Source organism: Eucyclogobius newberryi, unplaced genomic scaffold (assembly GCF_026437365.1).
Source record: "Eucyclogobius newberryi isolate DKJ021-1_F unplaced genomic scaffold, fEucNew1.0.hap1 SCAF_15, whole genome shotgun sequence".
Classification (NCBI taxonomy): Eukaryota; Metazoa; Chordata; class Actinopteri; order Gobiiformes; family Gobiidae; genus Eucyclogobius; species Eucyclogobius newberryi.
In genome coordinates, this window is record NW_027315779.1 from 28,760,580 (window position 1) to 28,781,018 (window position 20,439).

At 39.8% G+C, this 20,439-nt stretch overlaps 1 protein-coding gene across 6 annotated transcripts in view; it reads left to right on the forward strand.

Annotated features, from left to right (window-relative positions):
• The window catches only part of LOC140361217 (cell adhesion molecule 1-like), a 222,880-nt gene extending 212,686 nt beyond the window's left edge, over positions 1-10,194 (forward strand). For all 6 annotated transcript variants that reach the window (XM_072446946.1, XM_072446948.1, XM_072446950.1 and 3 more), the window contains 2 exons: positions 7,491-7,619; positions 9,826-10,194. In XM_072446946.1, the coding sequence (XP_072303047.1) occupies positions 7,491-7,619; positions 9,826-9,944 (248 nt within the window). In that variant the 3' untranslated portion in view covers positions 9,945-10,194. The remainder of the gene's footprint in view (positions 1-7,490; positions 7,620-9,825) is intronic.
• Positions 10,195-20,439: the final 10,245 nt, after the last annotated feature.

Below are 20,439 nucleotides of genomic sequence, written 5' to 3' on the forward strand. Positions count from 1 at the left end.
AATCGGCGAAAAATGTTATTTTTTCTAGGCCATTTTTTTTTTTCGTTAAAAAATGGCGCGACAGCGCCACCGACAAAAGTCAAAATACATTGCGCCTATGGGAGACGCCCCGAGGTCAACTTTGGCCTAAAGCTACGAAATTCGGGACACGCATTCCTCTCGTGAGGACAAAAAAAAAAAAATCATTGTGACCACGCCCCCAGACTTACCCTATGGCCGCCATCTTCCTTTGAAAATGAAAACACGCTGTGTTAGCCATTTTGTTCACGTCAAACTTTGACGAACTCCTCCTAGGGCGTTTTGCCCACCGACTTCAAAATCGGCGTACGTCCTCTGGACAAGTGGGGCATCTAAAGTTATCCAATTTTTTTAGATACCTTTTACGGTCTGTGTGCGGCGCAGCCGCAAAGTTGGACAACTTATTTTGGGATATTGCAGATCTAACAATTGCTCCCATTTGATCAAAACAAGTCCGATTAGGACCAAATTTGAATCAGTTGTTCAACTTTCTAGTTTGGACCAGTTTATGATGAAAAAATTGAAATGGGCGCGATAGCGCCCCCTACAGAGTGACCTTTAAATTAACATTGAAGGTCAAAACTTAGTTTTACCAAAATTTTCTAAACTTTACCCAAAATTCTATTTTGGCGTCCCGATCAAAAAAGCCAATCAGACAAATGCCTTAATTTTTTATCCACATTTTAAGGATAACTTTTACGGTCTCTGTGCGACGGAGCCGCAAACGTTTCCCAGAATTCTGAATATTTGGCCTTCAGAGTGGCCTATAAACAATAGAGTTTTTCCAAATGACATGATATTTTGCACAAAATTCTAATTTGCCATCCTGATCATACAAGTATGAGAGCCAAAGTCATATTTTGTACGGCGTAACCGTAGTGATGACAGAAACATCCCATGTTATCCTTATGGGAAAATCGCGAAATCGCTCAAATCACCACATTTTTACGCTTCACACTTTAACAAACTCCTCCTAGGGCGATTGTCCGATCAAGTTCATATTTGGAGAATATCATCTACACAAGCGGGGCATCAAAACGTATCCATATTTTGATTCTAAGTGCTACGGTCTCTGTGTGGCGGACCCGCAAATATATGTCAGAAATGGGAAAACAGCGAAATCTCTAAAATGACCACATTTTTACGCTTCACACTTTAACGAACTCCTCCCAGGGCGATTGCCCGATCAAGCTCATATTTGGGGAAAATCATCTACACAAACGGGGCATCAAAAGTTATCCATATTTTGATTTTAAGTGGTACGGTCTCTGTGCCGTGGAGCTGCAAATATACTGTTACAAATGGGAAAAACGCCAAATCCTTGAAATGTTCACATTTACGCTTCACACTTTAACAAACTCCTCCTAGTGCGTTTGGCCCACCGATCTCAAAATCGGTGTACCTCCTCTATACAAGTGGGGCATCAAAAGTTATTCAAATTTTATGGATAACATTTACGGTCTCTGTGCAGCTGAGCCGCAAACTTTTCGCAGAATTTGGACTATTTGGCCTTCAGAGTGGCCTATAAACAAGAGTTTTTCCAAATGACATGACATTTTGCACACAATTCTCATTTGCCATCCCCAAAATAAAAGTATGGGAGCCAAAATCATATTTGGTAAAGCGTAGCCGTAGCGATGACAGAAACATCCCATGTTATCCCTATGGGGAAACCGCAAAATCTCTAAAATGACCACATTTTTACACTTCACACTTTAACAAACTCCTCCTAGGGCGATTATCCGATCAAGTTCATATTTGGGGAGAATCATCTACACAAGCGGAGCATCAAAAGTTATCCATATTTTTATTCCAAGTGTCACGGTCTCTGTGCGCTGGAGCTGCACATTTGACCGATATTTGTCTTCATTTGCACTGGTTAAGCACAGCATTGTACATGTCCAATGTGTCACTGTCTTAGTTCTTAGACAATTGCGTTAGCGCCATCTCTGTAAAATGCAGAGAGCAGAGTCGGAAGGCCGGCGGCCCGCGAGGGCCGTTGGATGCCGCTTGCGGCTTTAATTATTATTATTTTTCTTGTTCTTCTTCAGCGCTTTGATCTCTAATTTGACCCCCTGAACATGCTCAAAAACTCACCAAACTTTGCCCAAAATTCAGAATCGGCGAAAAATTTTATTTTTTCTGGGCCATTTTTTTTTTCGTTAAAAAATGGCGCGACAGCGCCACCGACAAAAGTCAAAATACATTGCGCCTATGGGAGACGCCCCGAGGTCAACTTTGGCGTAAAGCTACGAAATTCGGGACACGCATTCCTCTCGTGAGGATAAACAAAAAAAATCATTGTGGCCACGCCCCCAAACTTACCCTATGGCCGCCATCTTCCTTTGAAAATGAAAACAAGCTGAATTAGCCATTTTGTTTACGTCAAACTTTGACGAACTCCTCCTAGGGCGTTTTGCCCACCGACTTCAAAATCGGCGTACGTCCTCTGGACAAGTGGGGCATCTAAAGTTATTCAATTTTTTGAGATACCTTTTACGGTCTGTGTGCGGCGCAGCCGCAAAGTTGGACAACTTATTTTGGAATATTGCAGGTCTAAAAATTGCTCCCATTTGATCAAAACCAGTCCGATTAGGACCAAATTTGAATCAGTTGTTAAACTTTCTAGTTTGGACCAGTTTAGGCTGACAAAATTGAAATGGCAGTGATAGCGCCCCCTACAGAGTGACCTTTAAATTAACATTGAAGGTCAAAAATTAGTTTTACCAAAATTGTCTAAACTTTACCCAAAATTCTATTTTGCCGTCCCGATCACAAAAGCCAATCACAAAAATGCCTAAATTTTTACGCCGTAGTCGTAGCGATGACAGAAACCTCCCATGTTATCCCTATGGGAAAACCACAAAATCTCTCAAATTACCACATTTTTATGTTTTACACTTTAACGAAGTCCTCCTAGTGCGTTTTGCCCACCAACCTCAAAATCGGTGTACGTCCTCTAGACAAGTGGTGTATCTAAAGTTATCCAAATTTTAAGGATAACTTTTACGGTCTTTGTGCGACGGAGCCGCAAACGTTTCCCAGAATTCTGACTATTTGGCCTTCAGAGTGGCCTATAAACAATAGAGTTTTTCCAAATGACATGATATTTTGAACGAAATTCTAATTTGCCATCCTGATCATACAAGTATGAGAGCCAAAGTCATATTTTGTACGGCGTAACCGTAGCGTTGACAGAAACATCCCATGTTATCCTTATGGGAAAATCGTAGAATCGCTCAAATCACCACATTTTTACGCTTCACACTTTAACAAACTCCTCCTAGGGCGATTGTCCGATCAAGTTCATATTTGGAGAATATCATCTACACAAGCGGGGCATCAAAACTTACCCATATTTTGATTCTAAGTGCTACGGTCTCTGTGTGGCGGACCCGCAAATATATGTCAGAAATGGGAAAACAGCGAAATCTCTAAAATCACCACATTTTTACGCTTCACACTTTAACGAACTCCTCCTAGGCCGATTGCCCGATCAAGCTCATATTTGGGGAAAATCATCTACACAAACGGGGCATCAAAAGTTATCCATATTTTGATTTTAAGTGGTACGGTCTCTGTGCCGTGGAGCTGCAAATATACTGTCACAAATGGGAAAAACGCCAAATCCTTGAAATGTTCACATTTACGCTTCACACTTTAACAAACTCCTCCGTGGGCAATAGCTCGATCAAGCTTTACTTTGGGAAAAATTATCTACACAAGCGCGGCATCAAAAGTTATCCATATTTTTATTCCAAGTGCTACGGTCTCTGTGCGGCGGCGCAGCAAATTTGACTGACACTTGTGTTCATTTGCACTGGATTGGCCATGTCCAATGTGTCGCCGTCTGTCAAGTTCTTTTTTTATTCAACACACAATAAGGGCGCCATCTTTATCAAGTCGAAAGCGCAGAGTCGGAAGGCCGGCGGCCCGCGAGGGCCGTTGGATGCCGCTTGCGGCTTTAATTATTTTTATTTTTCTTGTTCTTCTTCAGCGCTTTGATCTCTAATTTGACCCCCTGAACATGCTCAAAAACTCACCAAACTTTGCCCAAAGTTCAGAATCGGCGAAAAATGTTATTTTTTCTAGGCCATTTTTTTTTTTCGTTAAAAAATGGCGCGACAGCGCCACCGACAAAAGTCAAAATACATTGCGCCTATGGGAGACGCCCCGAGGTCAACTTTGGCCTAAAGCTACGAAATTCGGGACACGCATTCCTCTCGTGAGGACAAAAAAAAAAAAATCATTGTGACCACGCCCCCAGACTTACCCTATGGCCGCCATCTTCCTTTGAAAATGAAAACACGCTGTGTTAGCCATTTTGTTCACGTCAAACTTTGACGAACTCCTCCTAGGGCGTTTTGCCCACCGACTTCAAAATCGGCGTACGTCCTCTGGACAAGTGGGGCATCTAAAGTTATCCAATTTTTTTAGATACCTTTTACGGTCTGTGTGCGGCGCAGCCGCAAAGTTGGACAACTTATTTTGGGATATTGCAGATCTAACAATTGCTCCCATTTGATCAAAACAAGTCCGATTAGGACCAAATTTGAATCAGTTGTTCAACTTTCTAGTTTGGACCAGTTTATGATGAAAAAATTGAAATGGGCGCGATAGCGCCCCCTACAGAGTGACCTTTAAATTAACATTGAAGGTCAAAACTTAGTTTTACCAAAATTTTCTAAACTTTACCCAAAATTCTATTTTGGCGTCCCGATCAAAAAAGCCAATCAGACAAATGCCTTAATTTTTTATCCACATTTTAAGGATAACTTTTACGGTCTCTGTGCGACGGAGCCGCAAACGTTTCCCAGAATTCTGAATATTTGGCCTTCAGAGTGGCCTATAAACAATAGAGATTTTCCAAATGACATGATATTTTGCACAAAATTCTAATTTGCCATCCTGATCATACAAGTATGAGAGCCAAAGTCATATTTTGTACGGCGTAACCGTAGTGATGACAGAAACATCCCATGTTATCCTTATGGGAAAATCGCGAAATCGCTCAAATCACCACATTTTTACGCTTCACACTTTAACAAACTCCTCCTAGGGCGATTGTCCGATCAAGTTCATATTTGGAGAATATCATCTACACAAGCGGGGCATCAAAACGTATCCATATTTTGATTCTAAGTGCTACGGTCTCTGTGTGGCGGACCCGCAAATATATGTCAGAAATGGGAAAACAGCGAAATCTCTAAAATGACCACATTTTTATGCTTCACACTTTAACGAACTCCTCCCAGGGCGATTGCCCGATCAAGCTCATATTTGGGGAAAATCATCTACACAAACGGGGCATCAAAAGTTATCCATATTTTGATTTTAAGTGGTACGGTCTCTGTGCCGTGGAGCTGCAAATATACTGTTACAAATGGGAAAAACGCCAAATCCTTGAAATGTTCACATTTACGCTTCACACTTTAACAAACTCCTCCTAGTGCGTTTGGCCCACCGATCTCAAAATCGGTGTACCTCCTCTATACAAGTGGGGCATCAAAAGTTATTCAAATTTTAAGGATAACATTTACGGTCTCTGTGCAGCTGAGCCGCAAACTTTTCGCAGAATTTGGACTATTTGGCCTTCAGAGTGGCCTATAAACAAGAGTTTTTCCAAATGACATGACATTTTGCACACAATTCTCATTTGCCATCCCCAAAATAAAAGTATGGGAGCCAAAATCATATTTGGTAAAGCGTAGCCGTAGCGATGACAGAAACATCCCATGTTATCCCTATGGGGAAACCGCAAAATCTCTAAAATGACCACATTTTTACACTTCACACTTTAACAAACTCCTCCTAGGGCGATTATCCGATCAAGTTCATATTTGGGGAGAATCATCTACACAAGCGGAGCATCAAAAGTTATCCATATTTTTATTCCAAGTGTCACGGTCTCTGTGCGCTGGAGCTGCACATTTGACCGATATTTGTCTTCATTTGCACTGGTTAAGCACAGCATTGTACATGTCCAATGTGTCACTGTCTTAGTTCTTAGACAATTGCGTTAGCGCCATCTCTGTAAAATGCAGAGAGCAGAGTCGGAAGGCCGGCGGCCCGCGAGGGCCGTTGGATGCCGCTTGCGGCTTTAATTATCTCTGGATCTCTGTAATTACTGGGCCTATCCACATAAAACAAAAATTGACACAAAGTTCTTTGCCTTCTCTGCCAGCATAAATAAACAAAATGAAAAATCTTTTCTCACAATAGCTTCAGAAAGCAATGCCATTTGAGTTAAAACCAAAACCGAAATTTGTGATCGTCAGTTAAAAGGATATAAAGATTTAAGATTAATATAGCTTGTTTGTGTAGCTAAAAATCAACAGTTCATTGCCCTAACAACTAGAATCAGCTACAAAATGTGTTTTAGAGCTGCTCTCTCTTTTGAATTCATGTTGATTGGCTTGGAGAATAGCATGGAAAAAACGTTCAAGTAATAATTTGGAATAGATGGTTGGTTGGGGTTAGGGTCATGTTTTCTTAAGTTGCTGTTATATTTTCACCTGGTTAACTATTATTACATAAATGCAATGTTTTGTTTTTTGACCGTCTTAGTTTATACATCTATATGGTGGTGGTGGTGTAAATTGTCCTTTGCATTTGACCTAGATCGTAAGCTAGACTTGGTCAGGGCCACCTTGCTGGAGGCATATTGTGCTTGTTTTCAACGTCCTTTTGGCTCCTTGTTAGTGCGACCACGCCTTATTATAACAATAAAAAATAATATTAAAGTATGGAAAATCTAATGTTTCGAAGATGATGCTCAATGACCATTACAGCTCGATTTCTTGGACAGTACAACATATCTTTTTTCTAACTTTTATCTTGTGCCAGTTTTCCGCTGAAATTAGAAAACCCATTAAACGTACTTAGCACCAATCACAGACTAATTAGCCACCAACAGCTGAGGGACGGAAATTCATTTATAAATAATGGCTCCAAATATTAGCAGAACTCTTTCCGTCTTGTTTTATAACGCTAATGGCATTGTGTGGAAATGTGACTCCTGGGACAAAAGGACGTTATTCCAAGTGTTTGTGGAGCCAGCCCTGGCCTAGATACAACTTCATATCCCCAGAACCAGATGGAGTTCTATCATATGTTGGATGAAAAGCAAGTTCAAACCACTTCTTTAAATCCTCAGCGTTTGGTAGCTCTTCACTGCCAGATGCTTTCCCCAGATCTTAAGCCAGGATTTTGGTCAGGAGTACCTAACTGGAGAGTTTGCCAATGTTTTGCATGTTTCAGGAGGAAAACGATTGCTGCTGAAATCACATTATCCGTCGCATTATCAACCACCATAACTACATCTTAACCACTGCGTCATCTAATTATCACACGATTCATTAAAAACAGGGCTCTGGTTCTTTCTATCATAAACTACAGAATTTGAGTCGGCTGAGAGACTTAACAGCAGCAATAGTTTGATCCTTTTGCTGTTATCTTTTTGCTTTTGACAGATTCTCGAGCTGGAGAGGGCGCTCCTAGAACCGTGGACCATGCGGTGATCGGGGGAGTGGTGGCAGTAGTCGTATTCGCCATGCTGTGTCTACTCATCGTCCTGGGCCGATACTTTGCAAGACACAAAGGTGAGAAGGGTGGAGCGCTCTGAAATCACATGTTGCATGCACATGGCCATGCTAAGAGCGTAGTTTAGGTATTATTGCTGCAGCAGGTGCTCCAACTGCTTAATACCACATTGAAAGAAGAGGTGAAGTTTATATTCCAAATGTATTCCAAAGAATATGTCAGCTTTATGGAAAACAAGTCCACGTAACTGGTTTGCTGATGTCTAAGAATACTGACTGGTCTCATTTATAGGGCACTTTTCTACCTTCAAGGCACTCAAAGCACTCACCCATTCACACACCAGTGTACACGGACACTGAGGGTGAGGCGGGTCAAGTGTCTTGCTCAAGGACACAAGGACAGTATTCACCTGAGGCAGCTGCTATCGCACCGCCGACTTGTGGATCTGACCGCTCCACCAGGATGTTTTTTGTGAGAAGACGACCACTCTACCAACTAAGCTACTGCCGCCTGAGTGATGGTCCCAGAGAGAGGCAAATGTGAAATGGGATGACGAGTGGGCACAGACATTCAGCTTTTTCTCCGAGCTGGGACATGTGCAGCGGCTCTTTTAAATCATTGTATATACTCATTGGACAGCTCAGACCGCACAATTCTAAGCGACGAAAACAACTATAAGTCAGGAGATTTTATGTTCATACTTCTTTGGATCCAAACCATTGCTTTCTGTTTAGTCTTCAATAACACTGTTACATCTGTGTAAAAACAACCTAAGATTCAAGAGAACCATAAAACCAACATTACTGAAAATGTCTTATCTATTCTTTTCAAACCAAACTCGTATTTTCCTACATTGCACTGGCTGCTTCCTCTTTTCAAGTGGAATATTGCCTCCATTATCAGCCTACGCCAAGATCGGAGCAGAATAAATCTTCTAAATGAGGTTTGAAGTGGCTTTCTGGCTTCTTTTTGTGACAAATTTGACAGGTTTAATCTAAAGGTGCAGTTGTGCTCTTTGGCTTATTCCAGATCATTTCAGAGGCTGATTTTCATGTGTCGGTCTGAGCTAGAGAAAGAGCAGAGGCGTCTGAGCACAACAGAGTCTCTGCTGCAGGTGTTTAGCTCATTTGCATAATGTGGTGTGAGGGCTGATCAGAATATTCATCTGCGGTTATAGTGGAGACTGAAGGATTTTATCAATGGTTTTGTGTTCTGTCACGACTACAAATCCAGCACTTTGTCTCATACTGTTCATTCCGAGCCTATTGTGCTATGGAGACGCCTCAACAATAGAAATGAGTGTGCGATTATCAGTCAGGCATAACACTGTGTACTGTGCTTCTGATAGGCTGGAATCAGGCCAGTGCAGTGTGATGTCATATGCCGCTTGACATTGTAGTGGCCACTGGGGGCAGCACACTCATTACTTAACATCGCTTTAACAACTTAATGACATGACATTTTTCCATCACACTTCTTCAAGTAAGCTGGTTTTGGTATACTTTATTGACGTACTGGTCTGCAAGAAGAATTGTAATTTTCCCAACATAAAATAACCATAACTTTAACACTGTCACATAATATAGTTAATCAAAGAAAGCCCCACCACTAAACATTTCACGAGAGTGGGCTGTTCTCTTCAACTTTTCAGCTTTTTACTCTCCTTGAGGTATTCAAATCCAGATGAATATTGTGAATCGTATTATTTTAATTTATTTTTTTAATATATTTTTGCTTTTCAGTGAGACAAACAAACAATGACAACAGCAACATATAATTATACAGAAAAGACAATTTATTTTTTTTTGAAACTCAAAAGGGGGTTGAGGTAAGACAAACGGGGAAGGATAAGGGTACAGTTCAGAGTTCCTGGATGTTAACATACATTTGCACATATTATTTTCAGCCATACACTTATGTCCACATATACCCACCCACATATATACACATATACACATATTCAGTGACATACATTGTATGCTTGGACTTATTCGTGCACCTGCAGCATGTACACCCATATAGCCATGAGCACAAATATACCCAGACATGAACATATATTCAAGTTCAAAATGTACATATATAATACATCACATATAGTGCTTTATTGTTATTGCAATATGTAGACAAATCAAATATATTAACCATTATTTTGTTCACTTTGTTCCATGTGGAGGTCAATGTCCAGAAGATGAATATTCTTTTCAACCGGACACAACGTTTTGCGCCTCCAAAACTCACGAGCTTCTCTTTGCTCCTCCTCCTCAGGAACGTACTTCACACACGAAGCCAAAGGAGCGGACGACGCGGCGGACGCAGACACGGCCATCATCAACGCGGAGGGCGGACACTCTAACTCGGACGAGAAGAAGGAGTACTACATTTGATCGCGGCGCCCCCTGCTGGAGTCCTCCAATGGACACTAACTGCTGTTTATGGGACAAAAAGGAGAAACCGGGGATGGACGGAGGAGGAAGTTGCTTCAGGTTCACTTTCGGCAAGAAGACATCGCTTTTGGGGAGAGACGCGCCTGGTTCAAAGCCGTTGTTTAGTCTAGTCCGCAGATGTAGATGGAATGTTTTGTGTGTAAAAAAAGAACAAAAAAATAGAAAAATGTAAACAAAACAAAAAAACAAAGGACAATGTGGGAGGTAGTGAGTTTGGGGTCACGGAAAATGGGGTGGGGTCAATTGCCAGATATCACTGTAGAAAGCTTCACATTACACCTCCCTAACTGCTGGTACACAAGTTTAATTTAGCTCAACCATTTGCAGAAAATTCTGTGCCTTGTTCTGAATTTTTAGTTTCAACTCGTCATTCAAAATGCCATGATTTTTTGTCATCATCCATTTGTCCCATCGCCGCTGAATCATCGAGCTACTGTTGGCTTTTTATGAGGGTAAAAACACATAAACACTTGAACATACTATATTATTCCACCATTGGAACGTACACGATTGTGAGGGAATTCTTATGAAAAATGCACAGATTTTTAAAAATGACATTGTACTAATAATTTAGCATCTCCATCAGCTCTTGCGTTTCAAAATTTTTTCATTGAGTTTGGCTAGTTGAACATATCCCCTTTTAAATATTGTTTGGCCATTTTTTATTCAGCAAATTGAAAGTAACTGAATTCAGTGGCTGTGAAAATGAACTAGCCACAAAACCTCAAGTGTTTCCTCAGTACATTTTCCTATATTTGTGTCATTAAAATCCCTTTACTTACTTTTTGCTAAGGAAAAGATTTGAATATAGGCACGTTGTTGAAAGAGAATTATGTGGAAGAGACTGCTCGAGACTCTCTCAGAATGTCAATGCGCAACGTTAAAGAAGGGACCTATGTGGGCGGAGCTAAACGTTGAAACGGAACCACGGTTTAAAATCACGTACGGGGCCTTTCAGTAATCACAAACATCCGAAGATTTTGTAAAAGGGTGAAAGTTGCGCCTCCTTATTAAACATATTTAGGGGTTGCACAAAAAATTAGGACACACAACTGTTTTATGTGGCAACTCCTATTAGAAGATGTTATAAAACTCAACTTTAAGCCGCACTTATCACTTCAGTCAATCACCAAATTAACGCCACTACTAAACGACACATTACAAAAATGTTGCTTTTTTTTTTAGATTTTAACCATCAAAAACATAGCCAGAGCTGTATCTAGCTTCATTCAGGCTCGCTTCACTAACGCTCTTCTTCTCTGACCCTCCCAAAAACACAGTTTCAAATTCCCCATATTGGTGGCGTCAGAAAGAGCGATCCGGAGCGCTTCTGTCATGTTTTTTTAGTCCATAAATCAGGGCCAGACTGAGCATGTCTCAAGTCAAATCGCATTCATTGCAACTGAATTCTAACATTTGCCAACTTCTGCTTATTTCCCCACGGTAATTCTCTCAGCTGCCAGTAGATGGTGCGCTACCCCAAATCCTGTTAGAAAGTCATATGTGGTTTACAATATAAACGCATATATATTTTAAACACGTCAAAATGGAACGTCGAAAGGCCAATACCTGTGTCTTTTAGTGTGTTAATGCTACGATACAGCATTAGCTTGTCTTATGTCTTATTCTATATTCAGAAGAGTCAATACGGCAGTTGGAACAGACCCATCGGCGGCGGTCGCTTCTGGCAACTACCGGAACCTCTTCAGAATTAGCGTCACGATATGTAAAAATCCAAACCCAAATGATTTCTTGAGCTACGTCGGCGAAAGCTAACGATGATTATCCGGTTCAAGTCCACCCTACGTCCACTGGTTCGCCGGTTCGTTCTTGACTCGTTAATAACCACATCACAATCCCTCAGTCCTCTGCGACGACGCACAGCCTTAACCAAACGGAAACGGTCATTTGCATGTTACCGACTAATACTTTTATCAAACCGTGTGATATCAGTGCAGGTGGTTCCATTGTTCTTCTCTCACGACGACACCCTCAATGTCAAACCAAGCCAACTCTTATCTATCACTTCTGTAGGGAGTCATAAGTTCTAGGTGTTTCCATCGTTCCTTCAAAGGTCGTAGATACTTCGGCAATCGCTCATTTTGGATGCAGAATTTGACCATTTTCAAACTTTTCCGGTGGAGGGTCTGCCACCTGCTGGTCGCCGTTATAAGATAAGATAAGATAAGATAATCCTTTATTGTCCCACATGGGGAAATTCCATTGATGCAACGCAGGTAGATACAGAGATAGACACAGAAGAAAAGAACAAATAACTCATAGGAAGCCTGAAAAACACTCCCAGTAGAAGATCTCCTATAAAAATCTTAGTATAACATCCACCAGAAACGATGGATATGATTAGGATTAAAGTTCATTTATTATACCCGTGCACAAGTCATATTAGTAAAATTTGGCACATTTTATTATTATTTTTTATTTTTTTTCAAACTGTGGTGAGAGAAAAAAAACATCAAAACGTTTTTCTTTATCCAGGTACAATAATATTCCAAAACAATATAATAAAATCAGCTGAGTTTTACAGTTTTTTTTTTATTGTTTTGAAAGTTATTTTTGGATTTTAAATTATTTTTTTAATTGAAAAAAAAAAAAAGAAATACCGAGAACTTAAGTCTCCCTTTCTGTATTAGCTCTGTATTATACACTAATCCTTACTAAGAAATATTTTTACTGGGATTATCATGTTTGTGGATTTTATTGTATCACTCTCATTGTGCATTTTGTCGACTTGTAACACGGGCAAATGTTGCGGGGGGAAAAGTCTTCAATCTCTGAACGAGGCGACTCCGGCTTCCATGACATTTTGAAGTGAAAAAAACGTGGGTATTTTTGCATGTGTGTACAGTAAAAACGCTTCTACTCTTCCCTGCGTTGTGGATCACCTGCCAAATCGCTGACAGAACACGGGGTTTGGAGAGGAACACCGAGCCGGTTACGTGCTTTTGAGTGACAGCAGTCCACAGGCAGCGCTCTGAACGTTACTGCGAATCATGCCGTTTTGGTTTTGACAATTTTGGCAATGAAAAGGTGTGGTAATGGCATTTTTTTAAATTAATTTTTTATTGAGATGTGTAACAAACAAAAAAACATTTACACAAACAACATTTACTTTCACCAACACATCATAGTCCGACCTTCTCATGTGGTATTGTGGTTTTCGTAATTTATTTATTTATTTTGCCATGGATGGACTCGCAGTTACCAGCAGAGGGCGCAGACAAGGTTTTTTTTTTTTATTATTATTTCTAATATCTCACATTCAGACAATTTTTAATCAATGCATCAAGATTTTTTTTTTTGTGAGTTTGGCGCATAACGTGAATGGAACAAAACAATTTCACATCATATAAAAATCTTATCATATAATGCACTAATGTTTAATGAGATGATATGCTTAATATTCTAATTTTGCATTTCTCCAAAAAAACTATAGCTATAGAGTTTCTTTTTTGCGTCTATTCAATCAAAACGTATACTACACATTACTTTTAGTTATGAAGTTATGAAATTATATATAGTTATGAAACATGAACTAGCAACACAAATGTTGAAACGCACGCCACAATAAAACATAAAACTTGTTATTTTGGAATACAAAAGTAACATACTTATCTAAAAGAAATGTTGTTGTCACACCTTTTCATTGTCAAACCTTTTTTTGTGTTTTACAATTTGATCAGGAGTTGTAACGACATATATTAACACTTTGAGATAGCTTTAATATTCCATAGTCATGCATGGACGCTACATTGGTTTTCCATATCCGTAGTCAAGGGTTACAAATGTGTTATATTTTAGCATACGTTTGTCGAGGTTATGACAATGGAATCTGCTTTTCCGTTGCAGTGAATGTTGTATTTGGGTGGATTTGGTCAAAGATAGTTCTAAGACATTCTATTTAGTTTTATGGTATTGTTATTTTTATTGTCTATACTCACATATTTACTACTGATGTCCTGTTTCCACCAAGCAGCAAGGTTAAGTTCAACATCAATTTGAACAATAGTTACATTTCATATTGCAATGCTTCTCTCAGGGCCAAAGAAAGCTTCCGGTTGGTTGTCAAAAACCTTCACTGTCGGGTAAAATATGGTCTGGAACAGATTGTGATCTCCACTAAACAATGGAAATCACATCATACTGAATTGTACTAAGCTGAAGAGTGGAAGCAGGACTTAACATGGATGACACTTATATGTAAGATTGATTTATTTTAAAATGAGTTGGTAGTGGAAGAGAAAGGGATCTTCTTAGGCCTGCTGTCTAATCACGATTCTCTGATGATTTGGCTTCCACTTGCACCAGTCGGATTGGACAGTACAGAGGCAGCTCCTCCTGGACTCACACCAACCAAGTTCTCAACAATAAAGACATAGCTACAGTACATAATTTGGATCTTCCTGATGCGTTGATGTGCTCGCTCAATGTCACAATTTTTGCTCAATTTAAACATGGCAAAAGAATGTAGAATTTTGTCAACTGGACAACGTTTTTAAAGGACACATATTATGCTAAATTTACTTAGTTTAAGCTTTTAATCATGTCCTAACATTGTTCCCTCATAGAAAACATACTTGGAGTAGCATTAAGCTTCATTCAAGCTAGTTTGATGAATTTTGTTTAAAACGTCCTCTCCCCTCCGAGCGTCGAAAACACTCAATAGATTTTCTCAATCTGTGATGTGGCTCTGAGAATCTACTCTGCTGTTTTTTAAGGTCATAAATCATCGACAGACTCGTTCTGTGAATTTCTCCCGTCTAAGCACGATCAGTACAACTGTGTTCTAAAACCAAGAAGCAGATTTTTTTTTATATTAAAGTATGTGTAAGTCCCTTTGCAGTCATAGATGGCGCCAAAACACACGTAATACTGGGTTAAACAGCAGACATACAGATGTACTTTTGTTGGCTGTAAACACTTTTTTTAGTTCTAAAACAAGGAACTTAAGAGCATGTTTAAAGACCAATAACAATACACGTAATGCAGAATATTTGCCCTAAGTATCTTCTGTTCTGACGCAACTCTGGTAAAACATTTTCTCTCCATTAGGGATTCGATCTGACATAAAATCAGTATGAAATTTGTTTTTTATTCTCAAGGTGTAATAAGAAAACTTTTTTTTTCAAGCACGCTAGCTCCATTCTAGCTTCCATACGCTGATTGGTCAGAACTGATCATGTGGTGTTTGTTTCTGTCCTCACACTGTGACCGGTGCTAACCCGAATCGAGGAAGTAAGTTAAGTTTATATCTAGATCCTTGTTATGTATGTTAAGGCTGAACAAGTTGGGCGATTAAAACGTTAGCCATGTAGAATATTTCGTTGTTTGTATAGGCTTAAATAATTGTGGTCTTTGCGACTGTGGCCCCTTGTGTTTATCTTTCAACAGTAAAGAACGCACTTAAATGATCTGACACCTCTCTGCGACACTGTGCTATTCTGTAAACATTGCACCTTGGGATAACCGCATATTTCCTCCGCAGTCCTTTCTCAGGTCGGACATTGCTGACTTACATCTCAGGTAGAATGCCGCATTTAGGCCCCGCCCACCCCCGACATGAGCCAGTACGCAACGCATCACAATCAGATCGCATTTGACCTGTCGAGAAACCTGCTGACAAATCCTGCGTAGATATATGTTGTTCTCGTCTTAGTACTTTTTTCATATTTGGCGCAATGTAAAATGTGTTCTGTTGCTTTGTGTTGACATAGATAGGACATTTCCAGTAGGAGTACAAATCCAAACACTGCAAAGAAAAAACATTATCTACATTAGTTAAAAGGTCCCATGTTGTGCTAAACAGACTTCTTAATGCTTTTTGCCATGTTGTGATAGAAAGACAATGTAAAATTCTCTCCATAACAAAACAGAGCGACAAAGGCTTATTTTAATAGTTGACGAGACAGCAATTGTTTTGTCTTTTTAATTAGTTGACTAGTCAAACGATGATTTATTTTGTGCATTGACACTTTTTAGATATATTTTTAACCAAATAAATGTTGAAATATGGTGTCTGAAGGTTTGTAGATAAAGAAGATTTACAAATTGTGTATGAAATTCAGAAATGTTTTTTTTGACGTTTTGATTTAATATTGCCTACTGTATGTATGTATGTGATTTAGAGTCCATTTAATTTTATACAATTATCTTAAGATTACTGACACCGTCGATGACCATTTATGATGGTCTTTCTGACAACTTTCTGAGTGAAAAAGGAAATTAGACTTTTTTTAATTTCTTGACATCCCTAGTTGAGCTCTGTCAGTACTAAAATGTCCAAAGAAGTTGAACAATTATGAGTAACATTGGACCTTTAAATGACCCAGATATCTTGATTGCAGTTTAAATTGATTTACGTAGGTCTTACAAATGTTTAATATATTTTCTTGATTTATTCAAAAATATGTACCAGATATATCTCAACAGACAGATCATCATCAAGAGATAAAATCCAAATTCATTCAGACCTACTACGTCAATAAATCTTAAATTATGCATACTATTCATGATCAGGACTAATGTTCTTACTTCAATTCATTTAACTTATGTAGATATGAAGTATTTTTTGCAGTGAATGGAAGGATTCTTGACTAGCTGTGTCTTTTCTATGACGTCTGTGAACGCACCTCGCTTCGGACGCTCAGTCGAGTCCAAAAACCCTTGTCGTCACTGGTCACTGTTGTTTTTCACTGAATCTTTTGTCTCTGCTGTTCTTGGCAAACGTTACTGTGTATTGATGACAAAAGGAGATCCACATTCCCATACACATTTTGTATTGGTTCGGAAATAAGACATTTTTACAAAAACAAATGAAGAGTTCTTGTCTTAATAAAAATGAAAAGATATTAATGTCAACAGTTGTAAGTGTGCTTTTTAGTTGTTTTTTTTATAGTGGTGTGTGATCCAAGATCTTCTCCATTTTGGAAGGACTTTTTGAGGAAAACATTAGAATGATTTATCTTATGCTAAAGCTAACGATCCAAGCTACAGAACTAGCTTACCATGCACTGTTTGGAACAACCTTCATCAAACTCTTTAACACATGTTCATCTTAATGAGTTCACAAACTCTTGAATCAGCGGCTCCCACTGAAGACATTCGGATGCAGCCAGTGAATACTGTAATGCTTTGAGAATCTTAACAACTCCTTCTCAAGTTAGGTTAAATGTACATTCTGCATTGTAAAAAAAGGTTGAAAGTTAATATTGTTAAGAGGTAAGGAAAGTTTATTTTTGAAAACCCCACGATTCTCAAAATTTGCACATCAAGGATCAAAATAATTATTTGTACCACCACAGTGAACGTTTTCAGGACAAAAGCCTGACTAAAAGTTCTAATGCTGGATCAATGCTGAACTGTACTGCAGCTTTTCAGCATTCAACAGCTGGTTATCTAGTTGGAGTGGTTTTGGGGAAAGCATACGCAGGGATGGCATCCATCCGACTTCGGAGGGTTCATCTCTATTAGTTCAGAATTTGACCGATAGCCTTGGTCGCCTAAAGTGAGCACCCAGGGATGAGCCCCGGGTGCAGAGCAGCAGTGTAAGACGCCTGCTCTGTCACATACGAAGTGTTCAGATTCAAGGCAGCTAGAAACTGTGTAAGTCCCTCGTGCAAATCATGCCAACTTGACTAGCATGGACCACGCCACAACAATGGCATATGAAAGAATATTTATTGATAATAACGACAATGGATCGCCGATGGATCAATGATGGATCAACAATGGATTGACGATGGAGATTGACGATTGGGAGCACCAATGTAGCGACGATATAGTGACAATGTAGCGACTATGTAGCGACAATCAAGCCACGATCGAGCTACAATCGAGCTACGATGTAGTGACAATCGAGCAACGAGAGTTGGCTGGGTAGAGACTCAGGATGGGGGCTCTGTCTCGGGTAATCAGCCCAGTCGATTCAGAACCCCCCCTCCTTAGATGGTGATGTGTTAAGGTGAAGATGATAGAGACATGGGGTGGGAGGGTGGGGTCGAGAGAGCAGAGACAACAAGATATGCTGTGAATATGCCTTATAAATAGGGCTTCTGGGTAATTAGAGGTGTGGTTAGAGAGTGGGCCATGTTTACTGGTGGAGTAGAGGTTGAGGCGTGGTCCTGCTCCTGAACCCACGTTGGCGATTAACATCTCCAACCCCACAAGTCAAACCTCAAAAAAACTATTTCAGGCGTCAGACCAAATAATTTAAGAAAATTAACACTCACAAATGATACAAATAAACAAATAAATAAGCATATAAAATGTGGACTGCTAAACAATTTCCTCCAAATCGCTTTTAGTTAATGAATGAATGCCTATAACATCGATCTTCTAGCTCTAACTGAAACTTGGCTTCAACAAGATGATTATGTCAGACTAAATGAGCCCACCCCACCTGCCCATATCAAACTTAGTGTAGCCTAAGTTTGATATAAAGTCAAACTTAGGCTAACATAACACTTTTAATCTCCAGCTAGTGATAGCTGGAGATTTCAATATCCACGCAAACGTCTCTCAGTAATGCCTTCAGCGCCTTGTTAGACAGCATCGGTTTCACTCGGAATGTAAATAAAGCGACTCACATAAGAACACTCTGGATCTTGTCCTAACGTATGGAACAGAGATTAGTGACTTGTCTTCCCTCAAAACCCTATACTGTCAGATCATTTTCCTAATTACATTTCAGTTTATTCTTTAAGATTATTCAGCCCCACAGAATAAAGTTATAATAAGGACAATAGCCAAAAAATATATCTCAAAATTCTAAGAAATAATAGAGCCATTGTTCAGTGACATGTCATGTGATCCTGCTGAGAACAGTTTTAGTCCCAGTGTAAATTATCAATTTGTCGACGTGACCATGAATTCTCTGAAGTCTGCTCTTGACGTTGTAGCGCCGTTAAAACAGAAGGTCATTAGGCCAAAGCGCGCCTCCCCATGGTACAACCAAGAACTGCGTTCACATAAACAAAGAGTTAGAAAGTTAGAAGGATCATTGCGTCGCTCCCACACACTAAAAACATGGAAAAGTTGCCTGCTGTCCTATAAGCAGGCTGTGCGTAAGGCCCAAACCAGATATTATTCAAATCTAATAGAAGTCAACAAAAGTAACACTAGATTCCTTTTCAGCACTGTAGCCAGGCTAACAAACTGTCACAGTGCAGTAGAGCCCTCACTCCCAGCTTCTCTCAGCTCTGATGATTTCCTCCTATTTTTTAACAATTAAATAAATTAGATGAAATTACTCCCACTACTAACCCTGAACAAACCAAGCTGTAAAACTAGTGTCCCATATAAATCTATCAGTTACTCTAGAAAGGTTCGCAACTTGTGTCCTAGACCCCATTCCAAGCAGACTCCTCAAAGACATTCTTCCCCTAATTATAGACCCTATTCTTACTATAATAAATACTTCACTCGAAAGTGGCTATGTTCCACAGTCCTTCAAACATGCAGTCATTAAACCTCTTCTGAAAAAGCCTAATCTAGATCCCGACCTATTGGTAAACTACAGACCTATTTCAAATCTTCCCTTCGTCTCTAAAATCCTTGAAAAAGTTGTAGTAAAACAGCTTTGTCGCCACCTGCAGGACAATAACTTATTTGAAGTTTTCCAGTCAGGGTTCAGAGCCCACCACAGCACTGAAACTGCACTAGTTAAAGTCACAAATGATTTGTTATTAGCCGCTGACGATGGACTGGTCTCAATCCTGGTTCTGTTGGACCTCAGCGCAGCGTTTGACACCATCGACCACAACATTCTACTGCAGAGGTTAGAATGTGATGTAGGTGTTGGAGGAACAGCCCTCAGCTGATTTAAATCCTACTCCTGACCTACAAAACAATAATTGACATGGCCCCATCTTACCTCAAAGATGCTATAGTACCATATCATCCAAACAGAGCTCTTCGCTCTCAAAAGGCTGACCTTCTGGTGGTCCCAAGAGTCTCTAAAAGTACTGTAGGAGGTAGAGCGTTTAGCTACCAAGCTATGGAATCAGCTCCCAGTCCATGTTAAATATGCTGACACAGTCTCTTCATTTAAGATCAGGCTTAAAACGTTCCTCTTTGAAATGGCTTATGGTCAGACTAGTTAGGAACAGAAACATAAACCTACAGCTTAAGCTGCGCTGCCCTAAGAGCAACTATGCTGGGGGAAGTATGACAGCTTGAGCACTATCCTCCACTTCTGACTACTTTTACATCAAACCATATTTAATATTTAATTTCACTTACAAACTGTTCATTGCCTTTTCTTCTTTTCCCACTCACGGGCACATCGATGACCTCTGGACCCAGATCCTCTATCTCGCGTCAGTCTGAGGGAGTCGGATATCTCCTTCACTGTGGAACTCCTCCAGGTTTCTACTTTTTGGTTTGGTAGTTTTTCCTGGCCAAGAAGGAGGGTCTAAAT